This window comes from Lagenorhynchus albirostris, chromosome 2 (genome assembly GCF_949774975.1).
Source record: "Lagenorhynchus albirostris chromosome 2, mLagAlb1.1, whole genome shotgun sequence".
NCBI classification, from domain to species: Eukaryota; Metazoa; Chordata; class Mammalia; order Artiodactyla; family Delphinidae; genus Lagenorhynchus; species Lagenorhynchus albirostris.
In genome coordinates, this window is record NC_083096.1 from 49,024,362 (window position 1) to 49,044,472 (window position 20,111).

General features: G+C 39.9%; 1 protein-coding gene across 11 annotated transcripts in view; it reads left to right on the forward strand.

The window, feature by feature from the left end:
• Positions 1-20,111, forward strand: part of STX6 (syntaxin 6) — a 97,866-nt gene that overhangs the window by 9,248 nt on the left and 68,507 nt on the right. For all 11 annotated transcript variants that reach the window (XM_060132107.1, XM_060132141.1, XM_060132103.1 and 8 more), the window contains exons 2-4: positions 7,602-7,771; positions 8,937-9,031; positions 17,323-17,385. In XM_060132107.1, coding sequence (XP_059988090.1) covers positions 7,602-7,771; positions 8,937-9,031; positions 17,323-17,385 — 328 coding nt within the window. The remainder of the gene's footprint in view (positions 1-7,601; positions 7,772-8,936; positions 9,032-17,322; positions 17,386-20,111) is intronic.

The window sequence follows — 20,111 nt, forward strand, 5'->3', positions numbered from 1 at the left end:
ACTGTAGGAAACTAAGTGAAGACTCTTTTTTTTCCCTCCAGGAGAATTATTGCGAAAGATATTATCACAGTGAAGTTGAATTTGGAAATGGCAGTAAGGTCAAGTGCAGGGTATGTGTGTTTTTCCCCTTAAATACAAACGATGTGAGTGTGGAAGTCAAGCAGTAAAAAGAGCTTCTCACCTAGCCCAAGGGGTTGGTGGTAGAACAGGTTGGTGGGATATGGGGTAGAAGGGTGACAGGGTTGCAGAGGTTTGCCCAGCCTAGATTTTTCAGGTTTCATTAGTAGAGTGGAAACAATCTGCCTTCACTAGCCTCTCAGGGTGTTGATGAAACAGGGACCCCACTGTAAAGAGACATGCAGGATGGGTGCTGCCCCAGGTATAGGTGTTGTGGCTTATTGTGTTTTTCCAAAGGTGGCCACCCCAATATACATCCTGTCCTATTTGCTTTTCTTAACTTGTGAAGCTGGCATTCTTCTATCAAGCTGGGGTCCTTATTCCTTTTCTTTGAACCCAGGCAGACCTTTGTAACTGCCTCGACTGACAGAGTGAGGCAGAAATGACACTGCTTGACTCCTGAAGCTTTCGTCACAAAAGACAACCAACCAATTCAGCTTTCACCTGCATCTTTCTGACTTGGGACACAAGTCCAGCTCTACTGAAGCCACTCTGCTGGAGCACGCACGTGGAGAGACTACGCAGACACAGAGATGCTACCGAGGAGCACCTGCTTCTGCGGCCCCAGCCTGGCAGTCTTTCAGCTGAGGCCCCAGACATTGTGGAGCGGGGCAAGCCGTCTCTTCTGCGTTCGGCATGAATTCCTGACCCACAGACTCCCCATAAGAAATGGTCATTTGATGCCATTAAGTTTTAGGGTAACTGTTATACAACCACAGTAACTGGAACGGATGCCAGTTCAGAGCCTATTAGCAGGGTCAGAGAAGAAAGGAGAAATCAAAAGGCTGATGGAGGCTGCAGCTATGGTTATCCTGCAATTCGTTGGCCCAATTGAATGACAGATTCCGGGAAACAAAAGCTCCCTAATGGCTAAAATACTTCTTCCTCCCATCTTACCAACAAATTTAGTGAGATCCAGATAAGAAATTATTTTATGGACACCTGGATGTATTGCCTGAAGCCCTAAGGGTTGGTTGGGATGGTGAGCCTTTTACCATGGTGGAACAGACTGGAATGTTATATGGCAGGGGCTCAACTAGCAGTGACCAGGGGTTAGTGCTGGGCTGGCTTCAAAAACAAACTGGGGGGGCTTCCCTGGTGAAGTGGTTGAGAGTCCACCTGCCGATGCACGGGACACGGGTTCATGCCCTGGTCTGGGAGGATCCCACATGCTGCGGAGCGGCTGGGCCCGTGAGTCATGGCCGCTGAGCCTGCGCGTCCGGAGCCTGTGCTCCGCAACGGGAGAGGCCACAACAGTGAGAGGCCTGCGTACCGCAAAAAAAAAACAAACAAACTGGGGGACTTCCGTGGTGGTCCAGTGGTTAAGATTTCGTGCTTCCAATGCAGGGGATGCGGGTTCGATTCCTGGTCGGGGAACTAAGATCTCACATGCCACATGGCGTGGCAAAAAACAAAACTGGATTGGTTAGTTCTGCCAGTGTCAACTCTTTATTTATAAGGAATGGAAGAATCTGGTTTTGAAAGCTTAGATGAAAGCTTTATTTTTGCCTGAAAGATACATTCTTCAAAGATGTGGACTGTGTTTTCATTTTTGACAGTTGCTTACTGGGAAAGAAGCTCTGTGTTACAGGTGGTCCCATGGGCACTGGCATGGCTTGCAGTGAAGGACCTTCATTCTGGTGGTCATAAGGAGTTCATATCCATGAGGATATGATGGATCCCATCATTTTGATGGGCCGTTTGGTGGACAGCAAGGGAAAGAGGCTCATCTGTAGTATTTCCAATGCTGTGACTCTTGTTACTCATGAAACGTGTAAGACAAAACTGACTTTGGAAGCATCTGCAACAGATATAGGAGCAGAACATCTGCTTGACTGTTGTAGGAGATAGCCATCTCTCTCCTTCAGTGGACTGAAAGATTTCTCTGGGTCAGGAGCTAAACCTGTAATTCCGAGGAAAGCAGTTAGCAAGTTTTTGGTGAAATGGTGTCAGACATGATACCCAAAGCTGTCTGTGAGCAGATTATTATTTACCAAGAAGATTGCTAAACTGAAGAGCTCCAAAAATTCGAGGTATACATGACCCCTCATAGAAAGTTGTGAGTGTCAGACTTTAATCATTCCCATTACGCACTTGGAAGAAAAACCTGAAAAGAGCTGCACCTAACTCTACAGGAAACAGAGGCAATATCTTGTGATTTTGACCTTTCTGGAGAGCACAGATGAAAGTGGATCACTGTTGACTAAGGAGTCGGCAGCTGCAGCGCTGCCCACAGCATGCTCACATGGGCTCACTGTGTGGTGAGCACTAACTATGGAGTAGGTGATGCTGGGCATGCCTGTGTGGGAAGTGCCTAACTAGCCAATTCATGCAGAAACAACTCCCTTACCTTTCCTGGGAAAGTAGGTGAAGAAAATTCCACCAGCTCTTCTCTGCTGAAACCCTCACAAATATCAAACAGCTGTCGTGGTTATATACTCCTCTGTCCTATTCATCTGTTTCCTTGGAATGACAGGTGATTCTAAATATTTAGTCCCAGATATTTACAAATAGTTCTGAATTGAGCAGGTTATCTCACTAGGTAGGGTCTGGTACATTATTACATTGTGTCTTGTATTTCTTGAAACTATTCAGAAATTCTAAGTTCTTTGGTATATTCTGATTACCATTAATATTTGGCTTAAAAATAGGTTTTGTCTGTGACACACGTTTTCTCTTCATTCATGCCTTCTTTTTCAGGGTAATGCTATGCTGAGTTGATATTGGAAGAAGAAAAATTGGGAGATGTTTTAAACTTTGAGGGACCCCGTTAGTTGCTTTTAAGATAGATTCCTTGACACACTGCGTGTTCTGGCTTTTCAAGATCTGAACCATTCCTGACAGTTCCCACCTTTGTGATCCCTTAAAACGTGTCTTAGAAATGTAAACTAAGACTACTTTGATTTTCTCATGTCTGTGCTATTCCATGAAAACTAAAAATGAAACCTCTTTTAAAAATAAGAGATTGAGAGTGGAATAAGCCAGGTCACTGGCCAGGCCTGTTGGGTTTTGAATGTCGTCCTGGGAATGCTTTGCAGCATTTTTCTAATTCCTGCCATTTCTTTCATTTCTTCTTTAGGACATGCACAAGTTCTTGCATGCTTAAGGACTCCTTGATTTCACTCTGTGCTGCAAGAATTGAGTCTACCCACCTGCCCCTCCTCCCCCTCAAGTCTGAAAGTGTGGCCCTTGGATCCCAAGGGGGTCTCAATATCCTTTCATAGAAGAGCCCCTCAGCTTAAACTGCTTTTCATGATACTACTCAGATGTTATTTGCTTTTTTTCATCATGTTGACAATAACACTGATGGTGCAAACTGCTGGTGCCTTAGCCTAAATCAAGGCAGTGGCACCAAACTGTACTAGTAGTCATTGTATTCCTCCCTCACAGTGGAAAAGAAAAATAAGAATCATATTCCTTCAAGAATGTTCTTCATGAAACAGTTAAAAAAAAATTTATCAAATCTTGAGTCCCAAGAACACCTTTCCTCATTTTTTTAAAAGTTATAATTTACCTACAGTAAAATTGACCCTTTTTAGTGTATACTTCTGTGAAATTTGACAAATGTGTATGGTCAGTAGCGACCACCTCCACAAATAAATTTCAGGACAGATCCATCACCCCTAAAAGTTTCTGTGTCCCCCTTCCCCCATGCCCAGCATCTGGCAACTACTGATCTATTTTCTGTCCCTATAGTTCTGCCTTCTCCAGAATGTTACAGAAATGAAATCATACATTGTGTGGCCTTCTAACTTCTCACATTTTGCATAATGCATTTGAGATTTGTCCATATTGTTGCGTGTATTTGTGGTTTGTTTCTTTTTATTGCTGAGTAGTATTCCATTGTTCAGATGTACCACAGTTTTCCATTCCTTAGTTGAAGGACATTCGGGTTGTTTTCAATTTTTGGCTGTTACGACTAAAGCTACTATAAGAATTTGCAGGTTGTTGTATGAACCTGTGTGTTTTTGTATCACCTTGAACTGGGGTTGTTGGGTCATAATGGTAAGTGTACGTTTTGTATGTTTTTTTTGTTTTTGTTTTCTATAAATTTATTTTATTTTTGGCTGCATTGGGTCTTCGTTGCTGTGCGCGGGCCTTCTCCAGTAGCTGCAAGCAGGGGCTACTCTTTGTTGCTGTGTGTGGGCTTCTTACCGCGGTGGCTTCTCTTGTTGTGGAGCACAGGCTCTAGGTGTGTGGGCTTCAGTAGTTGTGGCTCACGGGCTCTAGAGCACAGGCTCAGTAGTTGTGGCGCACGGGCTTAGTTGCTCCACGGCACGTGGGATCTTCCCGGACCAGGGCTTGAACCTGTGTGCCCTGCACTGGCAGGAGGATTCTTAACCACTGCACCACCAGGGAAGCCCCTGTATGTTTAATTTTAAGAAACAGCCACACTGTTTTCCAAAGTAGCTGTACAGTTTTGCATTTCCACCAGTAATGAATGAGAGTTCCAGTTACTTCACCACCTGGTCAGCACTTGGCATTGTCAATTGGTTGGTTAGTTGTGTGAAGCCATTCTGAGTTTGTAGTGGTATCTCATTGTGGATTTACTTTGCATTTTTCTGATGACTAATGATATTAGGCATCTTTTCATGTGCTAGTTGTCATTTGTATGTCGTCTCTAGTGAAGTGACTGTTCAGATCTTTTGTCCATTTTTAAATTGAGTTTTCTTAAGTTTTGAGAGTTTTTTAAAAAAATATATATTGTAGATACAAGTCATTAATCAGACATGTAATGCACAAATGTTTTCTCCCAGCCTTAGTACACATTTTAATACTGTGGGACGAAATGAGAGAGTGCATGAAACACTTTGGCTGTATTGTGAGCTAAGATGGTGACTCCAGGGAAAGCACTTCTGTGATCCAGCTGTGAGCTGAAATAGCTCGTTTTTTCCTCCGTAGAATCTTATTTTTTCTTAAAAGAATGACTCGCAAACTGGTTATTGAGATTTGCATATGTTCACAAATCTCAAAATGATCTTGAGATTTTCTCAAAAATGAATGAGGTGAACCTGTCACTTCTCAGAAAACAACTGACAGTATTTTTGTGGATGATGAAATTAGAGCCTTTTTTAAAAAAACAGAATTTTGGAAAGCTCGTATCAACTGCTATCATCTTACAGATTCCCAGTAGTTAAGTTTTTCTGATGGAATTGGTGGTGATATTATTATATGATTTTGGATATTGTATAATGAAATGAGTCAGCATTTGGAAGATCTTTGATGCTCAGTAAACTAATACTTTACAAATGACCAGTACGTGATGCTGTAAAATCATATGTGGGTAGAACATCCCTTCACAATACAAGATGGAGCAGTGGGTTGTAATGTATGAGAATATACAGCGTCTTTGGTACAGTTTCAGCTTCCACGTTGCAGCTAACCTTTAAGAAACTGCCACTTGTTGAGTTTTTGTATTGTGTCAAGAAAGAATATCCACAATTATCTGAAAAGACTGTTAAAATACTCCTCCCTTTTCCAACTACCTATCTGTATGAGGCTGGATTTCCATCATATACTTCAACCAAAACGTGTGTCAACAGACTGAATGTAGAAGCAGATGTGAGAATCCACCTGTCTACTGTTAAACCAGATATTAAAGAGATTTGCAAAAATGTGAATCAGTGCCACTCTTCTTACTAAATATTGTTGTTTTAGAAATTTTTGGCGAAAACATTAACATATCATAATTTCATCATTATGTTTGATTAATTGGTAAATATTTTTAAATATCTGTTTGAATTTCTAATACAGTGAGTGGCAATAGATAGAGTCCACATTAATCTGAGTTCTTTGGAGTCTTCAGTAATTTTGAAAAGTGCAAAAGAGTCCTGAGACCAAAAAAGTTTATGGATCACTGCTTAAGAGTTCAATTCCGGCATCCTAGTTGTCTACTGGTGTGGAGAACGTGGTATACCCTAGCCCGAGGCTTCTAGTTCTCGAAAAGGAATTCAGATTTCCTTTACAGAACTGATAATTTTCATATTCTTTAGAATGAGATATCATTTTAGATACCTTTTTAACTCTGTCTTCTGTTGTCATAGAGGACATTCAACACTTACAAATAAACCAAGTACTTCATATTATGGCAAAATGTATACCTCTTTCTTTACCAAATCAGCCAGAAACCTCAGTATAGAGTAAAAATAGCAGATTGACATCTCACTTACTTAGTCCTTCTTCTTTTTGTCTCAATAGAGTTTCTCTTTGGCGCTAAAAGCATAAGACTGATGTGAGAGGAAAAATGAGGGGACTTGCCTAACCCGTGAACTGGTTATGAACATAACCTTGGTAGATTCATTGTTGGCTGCGTAGCTCAGTGATTTATTCAGCTAGTCCCAATGGCTGTATTCTCTATTTAACATTCAGCTTTTTAGCTCTCATCAGTATTCACAGTTCAAGATTTTGTAAGTCACCTTTCTTCATGTTGTTAGTGCTGTCTCCTCTGGTACTTGAAATGTCAGAGGGAATAGGATGTGTGCAATTTCTGTTTTAAAGCAATAGGTAACGAACACACTGATTGAACACCCAGAAGAACTGGTTAAGAAATCATAGAAGGATCAAAACAGATCTCTTAGTTTAGGAGCATGAAGGTTATAATCTTTGTACACAAGAGACCATGATTATAAAATGAGTCCTTTATGGCTTTTATATGTGGTAGTGTTAGATTATAATATTTAAATGGTGGATACTGGCCCAATGGCAGGGGCAGGCGAGGAGTTTTTAAGACCTTGTGACTGTATCTAATCTAAAAGCAAAATAGGCCGTCGCTCTTAATGGCCTAGTCTCATTCCCTAAACATGAAGCACACGAATCTGCTGTACAGAGTTGCTTAATCCAGGAAAGTAGATAAATTTAAAGCTAATAATGTTTAGGAATCTTCTAATGAGATGTTGGATTTTAAAATGTCTCAGATTAAAATACTTGCCTTCTAAAAGACTAGCTGTGTAAGAGTAACCCTTCCTTCTATCCTTTTTTACCCCTCTTCCACACGAACTTCCCCAAGAAAAGGAAAGTTGTTTTAGAACCTTTTCTTCTGAATATAAATTACTTCACTCCAACTGGCAACATGTGTGAATGTTAACGGCCCTTTAGTTAATTTATATTATAGCTGCTTAGACTACTTTTAAGGACAGTCTGTTAGAAAAATTAAATTTTGTCCTTCACAAACTTGGTAATTATAGCTGCTTAAGTAGAGGCTGTTTTATTTTGAAATGAGCTGAGAACATAATACTCAGCCTATTATTTTAAAGTTTTGAACTTTGATATTTGTCCATGAAGAGCCTTCTGTAACGACTTAAAAACACTTTGGGGAATGGTGGTTGCTGAGGATGGTGTCTGATCGTAAAGGTTCACCTAAGTCTTATAAGTTGCTCGTGGAACATGCTGTCTCATATCTCTCCTTTCCCTTCACCTGAATACAGAGAGGTACAGAAAGCAGTCAACACTGCACAGGGATTGTTTCAGAGATGGACAGAGCTCCTCCAGGACCCATCCACAGCCACGAGGGAAGAAATCGACTGGACCACCAACGAGCTGAGAAACAACCTCCGGAGCATAGAGTGGGATTTAGAGGACCTTGACGAAACCATCAATATCCTTTTCTGCAGTGTCTGTGCCACGTGAGGCAAGCAGACAGATGGACAAGTTTCATCTAGATGTCTCAAGTACATAGATTAGATATTGCCTTTTATCGTTGATTGATGTTGCCCTTATTCGTACCATGACACACTTAAATCGTTGACCAGTAATCTAAGGTAGAGTAGTCAAATCCTGCAACGTGAAGGTGGCATAGTGCAGTGATTTTGAGCTTGGACCCTGGAGTCAGACTGGATGTGGAGTCCATAATTTCTATTAATCACAATGACCCCGGGGCACCTTTTAAATTATTAAAAGACAAATGTGTTCTCTAAAACTAGTGGAACAAAATATGTGAGGGAGTGGGATCAAAAACACAGTTACAGGGAGATATGTCTTCCCTCGAGGTAGGAGGGATGAGAAAAAGATTGGGGGAGAAAGAGAAATTGTGAGATAAGAGGACAAAAGTTTTAATAGATATTCGTCATTCAGCAATAGTTATCGAGTGTGCTATGTGCTGGACATTTTGTTAGTTACTGAGATTGGATTGATAAGCAAAACTATACCAGCCCTTGTAGAATTTACCGTGGGAGTATAGAGGGACTTGGGGGCGGGAGAAACAGACATTAGTCAAATATTGGCACAAGTGTATACTTGCAGATGATAAGAGATAAGTACAAAAAAAAAAAAGAGATAAGTACAGAGAGCATGTGAGTGACACGGGGCAGGAGAACCAAGCTGGGGGTGAGGAGAGCAGGAAAGCTTCACAAAAGAAGCCTCGATCTCTAGGTTAAGAAGCAGAGTTAGCTTCTTGACAGAAGTGGAATGAGTTGGAATGGCAAATGAAAACAGCTTGCTGTTTCCCAGGACAAAAGCTGTCCTGGGAAAGGTGATCTGGAGTCAAAAAACGTGCTGGCAGGCATCTGGAAGAGCCCAGCTCAGCTGTGGTCAGACACCCATGGGTTTGCAGTGAACCCAGGCAGGTCATCTCTGCCTCAGGGCACAAGGATCCTCATCTAGCTGTGGGCAGAGAAAGTTTGAGAATGATTAGTGCCAAGTTGACTATGTGTTCAGAAACGCTGGGCCAGATTTTATTGCTGTGAGAGATTCTGTGGTTTCACGTGATGTTGGTTGTTAGGTTTTCGATGATGAAATTGCTTTACCTTGACTTTTTGACCCACGCATAGTCGAAGCAAATCCTAGGAAATTCAACCTCGATGCAACCGAATTGAGTATAAGAAAAGCTTTCATCACAAGTACTCGGCAAGTCGTCAGGGTAAGGGATGTGATCTTACTGTGTAATTTGTGCAAGAAATAGCCAGACTTCTCTGAACTCTTCCCTTTAATTTAAACTAATAGGTCAACTCTGAAACTCCTTTTTAATATGAATTAAATGCCAGTTTTCTACATATTTCTCTGATTGAAAAGAAATCTGTTTTTAGTATCGGTCAGCCTTTTTTCTCAGAGCAAAAATGAGAGAGTAGGCTGCTGGCTTTGGGAAGGTTACTGTAATCTTCCTGTCCATACCTCTCATTCCTCCAAAGCAGTTATCTTTTTTCCTCTTTACTTCTTAGTATACTGTATTTCTAGACAAAAAGAAGAACTGCTATTGTAGAAACCATTTGCTTTCCTGATTGATTGGTAATCCCTTTGCATTGTGAAGGGCGGCCTCTTCCACCATCTGAATTGCTTCTGGAACTCTTGAAACCCATTTACTGACATTTCCATATACAACGGCTTGACAGCCTTTCGGGAGTTATCCAGAGCAAGCATCTATCAGCGTGTAAAAAATCAATCCAAGGGAACAAATCTTCAGTCTCAAATTATTTAGATAATAACCTATTATTAAAAAAACCTAAGAGAAAATAGCATTTAAGTGAAATCTTGTATCGTTAAGATATGTTTGTATTTTGAAACTATATGGCTAAGCCAGTTGATTAGCATAACTAGATGTAGGAGAACCACCTGTCTTTAACATATGTACTAGAAAGCAGCTTCCTTGAATAAAAAGACTTGGGATCATACCAGTGCTAACATATGGCTTTTTAAGAGTCATCTTAGGCGGGAACCTTGGTGTGTGCTTGCCAAAGACTCCATGTCATGTGATTTCCTTTTGAAATTATTTCAGATGGTAGGTTATCACTGCACTTTAAATATTCTTGTTCCTTTACTCATTAGTTGCCTTTCTGTATCCATGTACCTAACTTGTTTAGAAATAAACGCACATTGTAATGGGGGCAGTAACCTTTTTAGACCTAGGTGCCCCAGCTATACGATGAACATTTGGATTAGACGCTCCTAGTCTCTAGCCAGTTCAGAGGCTCTTCTGATAAGGAAGCCCTGTTGTTGGGTGATGTATTTTTTTGGTAAGGTAAATAATTTCCCAACTCCTTATTTTATAAATGTAGTATGTGCTTTTTAAATTTTTTGTGATAGATTTTTCTGAAAATGACTTCTGTAGATGTTGGTGTTTAAATGGTGCCTTGCAGTGAAGCGTATATTCTTGACTTTAACCATTATATTTGTTTTTCTGCAAGATAGTACTTGTAAATTCTGCAAATTGAAATTCAGAGGTCAACATAGTAAAAGTTAAGTGAGTTGGTATAATTGGAAGTATAATCCAAAGTTCATTTTATAATAATTGAAAAGCTTTTTAAAGTATGTTCTTTGAAAGAAGTATTCTAAATCAAGTCCATACTTCATAATGTTGCAGTCCTTTTATAGTTGAGATCTAAACTGTACTCAACTGTGTGACCCAACTGAATGTTTTAGAGTTTTTAATCATTCTTCTAATTTATGACTCCTTTTTGAAAGCTGTTACTATTTGCTGGTGATGGGTTAATAGTACCTGAGTTTTTGCTCATCTGATTTTAATAAATTCTAATTGAGGTTTTGTAGAAGAGAAGTGGTAATTGATGCTAACTTGATTTTTTTTAAAAAAAGCATTGTGTTGATTCAATATTATTGCATTCAGCTGAACAGTATTTGTATCCAGAACTCTCTGGGTTCCACTTGGAGGACACTGATATTGTGGGATCAGAGAGTTAGCAATTTGGGGAAATGAAACACAAGACCAAGCCCAGATTAGGAATTTGTACATCACAAGTTTATGTAAGCTCCTGTTACTATTATCAGTGGGTTTTCATTTAGTTGCTTAAGGGAATACCTTTTGATCCACAGTGTATGCCAATTGTGCTTTCTCCTTCTTAGGGCATTATGCATCTGTTGTTGCTGTTCTATCTGAAGAACTAAATCTTTCTCTTGTGTTTGTTCTCCATTAACCTCCACTGTTTTTGCTTTTTAATAAGTTATTTTTGTTTATCTTCTCAATGTCCACTGTGTTTTAATAAGTCATTTTTGTTTAAAAAGTTTTGTATATGTTTTTCAAAACGTCTTTTAAGTTCGTACAGTTTTTATTAAGTTTTGCTGGCAGTTTTTACTAAAGAAAGCAAAACATTCTTGTTTTTGTTTATATAACCTTGGTATTTTTGAGGTCATCATTTTTACATTTGTGGAGTCACGTATACATCAGAGTTTTCGCTTGTGAGATGTTCGTGTTATAGAAATCTATTGCAGAAGTGACGTGGGGTTAATTTAGTAGTGAAAGGTTTTGCAGTGAATGGCAGAACGGTGAGAGAGGTGAGGAGACCTGAGTTCTAGGCTCAGCTGAGACCTTAATACATTTTCAGCGTGGCAAGTCATTTAGCCTCTCCGGATCTCAGTTTTATCAATTAAATGATCCTCACTAACATTCTCCAACTTTGTTTAAACTTTCAAAGGCAGTCAGAACTATAGCACCGCCTTCCCAAAATCCAACCTCTTAAAACCCAAGAATTGTTGGTAGTCAGTTATAAGTCAAGATAGAAATGGCTTTGGTTAATCAAAAAGGGTGAGTCATACTCTGTGGTTACAAATGACACTGGGATGTGACTCCTCTGAGTGGGAAGCACTGGGATTTACAGTGTGCCGTTCACTCAGCTTGGAAGATGGCATAAAATGGGAACCAGGAGCATAAACAACCGGGACCGTTGTTTTTCTTTTGGCAGGTGAACCATTTTTTATCGATGCTAACTGCTGTCTTGACTGCTTGTTCTAAACTTCTTGTATTAGAAAGAAGATGAGGAAATTCCCTGGCGGTCCAGTGGTTAGGACTCCACGCTGTCACTGCCAAGGGCCTGGGTTCAATCCCTGGTCGGGGAACTACCCACAAGCTGCACAGCGTGGCCAAAACAACAACAAATAACTGTTTTTTTTTAAAAAAGATGAGTAATTATGTTTTTGGCATGACAGGTGGTTAAAAAATGCTCAAAACTGTTTAGTGACATAGTTTAAAATTCCATATCCTAATAAGAAGGTAATCTGTGGTATGGTATCTGGCAACTTTTACACTACATAAAAAAAGTACCATCCTGAAAGTGAAGGCCATAGCTCTTTACTATCTGCCATGGCCCCAAACAGGATGCGCACCACACAGCTGTTGAGTTCACTGACCATCAGAGCTAACATATACCCTCACACACATATTTTATTAAACAGAAAAATTTTAAACTGGAACTTTAAACCATGTATTTCATTAAAGTAACGCGTGCTCATTTCAAAGAGAATTAGAAAAATTTTACAAGAGGAAAAAATAGAAAAACCTAAACTCAAAATAAGAAACGTAAACACAAAACTTTGTTGTGTTTTTTACGTAGTTGTGATCATACTGTTATGCAGTCATAAGCATTTTTTATTTTAATTTTTAAAATTAAAAGTAATTCATACTATTTTTAAAATGCAGATAATTTTGATTAAGAAAGGTGAAATGTCCCTCCATTCTGTAATTCCACTCCCTAAAAAAAAATCACAATTTTAAGTATTTTTTCTAGCCATTTTGTAGACATTGAAGTACACTTTTAAAAGAAATGACATTAGTCTGTAATTTTTTTCTATGAAAAAATATTGTGGACATAGTCTTATATCAGTACAGATATATCTAGACCAGTGCTGTCCAATAGAAATACTAAAATACAAGCTATCTTTAATTTTCTAGTAGTCATATTTTAAAAGTAAAAAGAAACAGTGAATTTAATGTATTTTTAAACTTAGTATATCCAGATTATTATTTAAACATATAATCAATATAAAAGTAATAGAGATTTTTTGTTAAATTTTTAAAACTTTTTTTTACTAAAACTTCTAAGTCTGGCATATAGTTTACGCTTAAGGATATCTCAATTCAGAAGTGAACTTTTCATTGGGGATACTTCATCGCATTTAGAGTTTATAATACAGTTGAAAAGGTTGATTTGCACACCATGTATTTTCCAGACATGTGAAAGTTTTCCAGTAATTGAATTTAAATCTAAATTAATTAAAATTAAATAAAATTAAAAATTTAATTCCTCAGTTGCACTGACTTCATTTCATGATCTCAATACGTAACCGTAATTGGCTAACAGCTATTGGATAGAGTAGATTTAGATTATCCTTTTTAATGGTTGCATACTTTATCAGTCCCCCCAATGACCCTGTAAAATATTATACAGAAGAATCAGGCACTTAGAAAAATTGAGTAATTTGCACAACTTTGCATAGTTACTAAAAAGCGTAACTAAGCTTGAACCCAGGTCTTTGACATGAAAGACTATGCTCTTAACCTCTTCTCTAACCTGGTTCTATTATGATCTGTTTGATCATTGACCCTATTGGTAGATATTAGGTGGTTGTTAATTTTTGGCAATTGTAAATCATACTTCAGGAACCATCTTTGTGAGCATATCCTGAATATTTAAGTACTAAAAAGTTCAATGAAAATGCACATTTAAAACATTGGTTAATATTTTCAAAGTATCTTGCAAAGAGACCTTATCAATGATATTTCTAAAAGCAGAGTGCAGATTCCGTGTTCCTTAATACCTATATCAACACTAAGTAGTGTTCATCTTTTTCATCTTTCCCAATCTAACTGGGAAAAATATCTCTTAACTTGCACTTCTTTGATTATTAATGGGTTAGTGCATCTTTTCATGTTTGATCATTTGTGTTTTTCTGTGAATTGTCTGTTCACCGAACTCTTTCTAAGTGTAATGTCTAGTGCACGATATTACATTGTGTATAGGTTTACTGTAAGTTACTATTCCCTTGTTTGGATATGATGCTTATTTCTACTTTTCTTTCATATTGTAAATAACACTGCAGTTTACATCTTTGCATATCTGTTTCAGTTTATATTTTCTAGCATTTCCTTAAAATAAGTCCTATTAGAATTACTGGGTCAAGGCAGTGGATATTTGTTACAAATATCAAAGCTCTTAATGCAAAATGCCAAATTTATTTTCAAAGGGTTGGTCTAGTTTACCTTCCAGCCATTGTTCAAGAGCAGTAGTTTTCTTTTAAACATTTTTATTAAGTTATAATAGTACAGAAAAGTGCATGCACCCCAAATATACAGTTTAAAGAGTTTATAAACTGATCACAACCATGGAAGCCAACCCAGAAGCATTCCAGAGCATTCCCAGCACCCCCCAGAAGCCCCCTTGTGTGCTTTTACAGTCATTACTGCCCCCCTCACTGTCCTACCTTCTAACAGCAAAAACACATTCTACAGACAGTGATCAAAGTTCAACTGGAACTTCAAAGTCACTTTTTCCATACATGTGGGCTGATATTTTTATTATGCAGGTAATGTTCATTATTTTTTAAAAGGCTACTGTAAAATGTATTAAATGCATTTAAAAAAAGCATATATTATCCCACCAGTGAACAATTCAGATATTTGCTTTGTGTAGTTATTAATATATATTAAATAAATGGGATTGTACTATTCATATTGTTTGAATATCAGAATATCATCTTAAACTCCAATTTAATTGATAATTAGAAAAGGAATCCTGCAGTCCAGGAGATAACAGCATAATGGTCTCCTTTGAAGGCTTCTAGAATTTGTGGGGATCGAAGCTTCTCGAACAGCTTCTCACCTGGGAGACTTGTTAAACTGTTCCTTAGAGTCTGACTTAGTAGGGCTGGGTGGGGTCCAGGGACCTGCATTTTTAACAGCACCTCAGGTGACTGACTCAGGTAGATCTCAAACATTTAAGAAACATGGCTTATATCACTAAGTTTCCCTTGTTTTAAATGTACCAATACCTCCATTTTTATGGTGAATACTTTTTTTACTAAGTAAATTTTTCTCAGTTTCTGTGGGTGGCTTTCTTATATATATATATATATATATATATATATATATATATATATATATATATATATATAATTTTTTTTTTCTTTTGAGGTTTGTGAACAGATAAAATTTAGAATTTATGGGTCAGCTGGACCCCAGGTAGAGCACCCTCAGAAATCCAGTGGGTGAACGACACGCTACTTGCCCAGTGTCATTTCCAAGGGCTCACATACCCTCTTGTTGAAGGCCTCCAACATCAGGGTACTTGTTCCTAGAGGCACCTTTCCCATCGTGGGCAGCACTTTAATGTGTGGCAGTAAGATGATCTCTTTACTTCTGCTTTGCTTAATTGCCAACATTTTTCCCACAGAATAACCAAAGCGATCTTTTAAAACATGAACCAGAATACTCCATGGCCCTGCTCAAAATATTTTAAGGGCTTTCCATTGCCTTAGAGCAGGGGCCTGCAGTCTCTGGCCTATGAGATCTAAGAATGGTTTTACCTTTTTTAAAGGGTGGTTAAAAAAAAAATCTGACAAAGGCTGAATATTTAATATCTACTCCTTTACAGAAGAAGTTTGCCAACCACTGCCTCGGAATAAAATCTAAGCAGCCTGAAGGCCCTGCGTGTTTGGCCAGACGTGTCTTACATCCTCCCTCCGACACCCAGCACACAGTGGCTCCTTCAGACAATCGGGCCTTCCTTCTCAAAAGCTAAAGCATTGAGCCTTTCCTGCCTCCAGGCTTTTGTGCTTGCTGTTTCCTCTGCCTGGAATTCTCTGCCCTTGCCCTTTCTGTGGTGGGCTCATTCTCGGCCCTCAGGTCTCGATCAAGTGTCACCCCCATCTTTCTGAAGTGGCGTTCACCCACTGGATTTCAGCCCCGTTGACTCCCTTCCTTCCCCAAATGCACGTCATCCTGTTGAAGCGTGTGTGTGACTGCTGTTTGCCTCTTGTCCACCAGGATGTGAACTCCGTCAGGCAAGGACACTGTCTGTATCGTCACTGCTGTGCTCTGGCACACGCTGGGCGTCAGTCGGTATTTGCTGAGCGAGGGATCAGGCAGTTTGAAGGTTGCAGCAAGGTGGTTGTCATTCAGACTTCTCATAGTAGGAATCCGGAAAGCTGTGGCACTGTCTCATCTACCATTCACTTGTCCTGGGTCTTGGAAGAAGTTTTTTAAAGCCTAATACTTCAACATTTGCACCTCTAAAATAGCCTACTTGCCAACAGGAAATTATAAAGTATTTTGGCATCCTTTTTATTTTTCAAGAAAAATTGTATTATAATAATCATGTACTCAGCTGAAATTATTTTAAAGTATATTGGGTTGTAGTTAAATATGATGCAAATGGCTCATATTTAATAAAGTGTTTTATTTTTATTTTTAAAATTTTTGGCTGCATTGGGTCTTTGTTGCTGCACGCGGGCTTTCTCTAGTCGCAGTGAGCGGGGACTACTCTTTGTTGTGGTGCGCGGGCTTCTCATTGTGGTGGCTTCTCTTGTGGAGCATGGGCTCTAGGCACACAGCTTCAGTAGTTGTGGCACACAGCTTCAGTAGTTGTGGCACATGGGCTCAGTAGTTGTGGCTCACGGGTTCTAGAGCACAGGCTCAGTAGTTGTGGCACTCAGGCTTAGTTGCTCCGTGGCATGTGGGATCTTCCTGGACCAGGGCTCGAACCTGTGTCCCCTGTATTGGCAGGTGGATTCTTAACCACTGCACCACCAGGGAATCCCCAAGTGTTTTTAAATTAAGTAATTCATTTTTCTTTGCATACAAAATTATTTTTGATACCACTCTGGAAAATACTGGTGTTAGAAATAGTCTATACTTCACATGAACGCAACTCAAATAAAATAATGTTACCTGTTTATCACTATTTGAAAATATTCTCTGGCATGTAATGGTAAATATACTTTATCATAAAGTGCATGGTTTTTTTACATGTATTATGCTTAAAGATGCTAGCCCTTGAACACAGCTTTTGTTTGTATACCTCAGGGTTGCCATTTACTGGCTATGTGACCTTGAGAAAGTATCTTAGTCTTTCTAGATCTTAGTGTCCTCAACTGTAAAATGAAGGTAATACCAGCTTCACAGGGGCATTGTGGAAAGTCAGTGATCATATGTGTACATGTTTAACAGTGTTTCCGGCCTATGGTAGGTACCCAGGAAGTACTTTCTCTTTCCTCATACTTAAATTTAGTATCCAGGTTACTTCTTTTTAAGGGCATGTCCTTCTCTTTATTTCCTTTATTTTTGAGACTGAAAATAGAAGTCAAAGAATGCTGTATTTTTGTTTAAAAATTAATAATAAATTATGCATATTTTGCTAGTGTGCAAAATATTAACCATGATTTTGTTTAAGGATGTTCATTTGTTTTCTGGTGTTCTATTTATCTCATTAGGACATGAAGGATCAGATGTCAACTTCATCTGTGCAGGCATTAGCTGAAAGGAAAAATAGACAGGTGGGTAAATGTCAGAATATACAGTATCAATCAAAGAAAATACAGAGATATTTGGAATTTAAAAATTCTGACTTCGTGTATCATGTATTCAGGCAGAAGACCTTGTGCGCTGAGCCCGTAGTGACGCTGGCAGGCAGCCTGGCCTCCGCTCCCCTCCCTCACACCCTCTGGTTTCCTCCTCTGGGCTCCGGTTGCACCCTCTGCGTACCTTAGAGCCTTTGCTCCAGGCCATTTATTCTGCACCTGTTGCGCGTATTCCGTGTACCAGGCGCTCTGTTAAGAGCTGTAATTGCTTACTTTCTCTGCTGGACCTCAAGCTCCTTCGTGAGTTAGGAGGGATGGTGTCATGGTCTTTTTTCTTTTTTTTTATTCTTTTTATTTCTAGCTGCTATTACATTGCCTATGCATAGAACTCACTAGACATTTAATGATTGAAATTTTATGTAAAGCATTTGAGGAAACTTAAATGTGTGTTAATTTAATGTGTGTTAAATCTTTCACCATTTTAAGTATCTTTTGTTTTTTTGATGTAAGGTCCAGTTTTTATAAGTTATTACAAATAAATTTTGAAACCTAATTTCAGAAACCAAAGCCCAGATATTGACACATCAAAAATAAAAGCTACAAGAGACCCAGTCCTTGAATTTATTAGACTGTTAACTCAAGAAATCAGCTCGGCATTTTTTTTTTTCGGTACACGGGCCTCTTACTGCTGTGGCCTCTCCCGTTGCAGAGCACAGGCTCCAGATGCGCAGGCTCAGCGGCCATGGCTCATGGGCCTAGCCGCTCCGTGGCATGTGGGATCTTCCCGGACCGGGGCACGAACCCGTGTCCCCTGCATCGGCAGGCGGACTCTCAACCACTGCGCCACCAGGGAAGCCCAGCTCGGCATTTTTAACTAACTAGGAATCAGTAGTTTATGATGTAAATGCTCACTTTATACCTGTAGGTGTTTCTTGACCCACTTAATTTTGAAAACAAGTATTATAAAAGCTTGAAAAGGGGAGAGGACTCTCTAAATACCACCTAACTTAATCCTGTTTCCTTTCCCTGCATCTCATTTTCCAAGTCATTGTTTTTTCCTTCCCATTTACCCTCCTTGCTCTTCTCAGTGCAGCTAGGAAAGCCATTAGCTAGCCATCCCGTCTGGCACTAACTCTTAAGAGAAGCTAGTGAACGGCCGCAGGCTGGCCAAGTTTTGGAGTCCCCTTTTCGTTTCTGCTTCAGCTTACAGAAGTTGAGTGACAGTTACCTGAAGTATCAGTAGTTTCGACAGTGAATAGTAACACCTATCCTCTATTACTTCTATTTGTATTTTTATTCTCTAGATAGTATATTTAAACTAACAAATAAGTAAAATGTGTGTTTATACGTAGCCTTTCCAAGTATGGCTGGGAATTTTGTTTTGGGCGGTGAGTAAAATGTCTCCGAGTCACAGGGTTTCAAGGAAAAGCGGGGCCAGGGTTCTCTAAGCACTCACACAGGCACAGTCCACCTCGATTCTTCATCGAGCACCAGGTGCTCCTGGCTTAGCCAGGACCTCCTCCTCTGGCACCTGCACACAGGCTGGTCCTTGGTGCTCCGGGCCCTCTATCTTCTTTCCCACTAACCAGACTCCTGGAGGTCAGACTGAGGAAATCTAAACTGCCTCACAATAAAGCACAGATGACTCTTAGCAGCATGACGTATGTCCACCCAAGAGTGGACCATAGGTAAGCTAGAAAAAATAGCCCTGACTGTGACCCCGGGAGCTCCAGTTCTCTGCCCATAGCCTAATGATGCACTGTAGCCTTTCTCTGACCTTGAAAAAATTATCACTAGGCCCCAGTATCCTCCATAGAGTCCTTAGAGCCTTCGCATCAGAACGAGCAGGACCTTTGAAATCTTGACAGCCCTGCAACCAGTTTGGAGCAGAGCCATCCCCAAAAAGCCTTGGGTCTGCCTTATACCAGAGACAGTTACCATCCAGACTCTTGACTGAGACCCTGAGCTGCTGGAAGCTCTCAGGCCTCCGGATTTTCTTCTCATAACTGCCTCAGAACCATCCTGAGCTTCCTTGAACTTAGCCTCAGGTGTGGCCATTTGACTGAATTCACATCTGAAAGTCAGGTGAGGCTAATGTCAACATTGAGGGGCTATGGGAGGGCTTTTCAGACAGAACTAAGTAGTCAGGTAGGCTTTTAACAGTTCCAGAGCTAAAAAGTACCTGGAGAGAAGATCTGACAGCTCTTCAAGGAAGAAGAATCCTATTCGCCAGCGTCTTCCGATTCTTTGTGCAGGGCTGGTTTGAGCAGTACTTTGGCCAAGTCAGAAAGGCTTGTGGGCATTCCAGGCAGGGCCAGCTCACATTGCTGGCTGGCCTCTTCAAGGAAGGAAGACATTCCCAAACTTATCCTTTTCTGGCTACAAACTTCCTCAAATTCACACTGAGAAACCTGACCCTGGCATCTGGGGGCCCAGGTCGAGAACTGACTTCAGGGCCAACGCTTGCCTGGGTCATCAGGGTCACGCACCCGCTGTGACTGTGCTGCCTGGTGAAGCAACCCCCAGTTCTGTCTGGGAAACCTGCAGCCTTTTAGTTCACCTTAAGGGCATTGGGATTTATCTGTGGGTTACATTGAATACACATTGATGGTTCTTGCGCCCTCTGTGTGTGAGGGGCTGTGACTTAGCTGCTTGTCATTTTAGGGAACGCTTTCCTCCCCCCTCCCAAAAACCAAAACTTC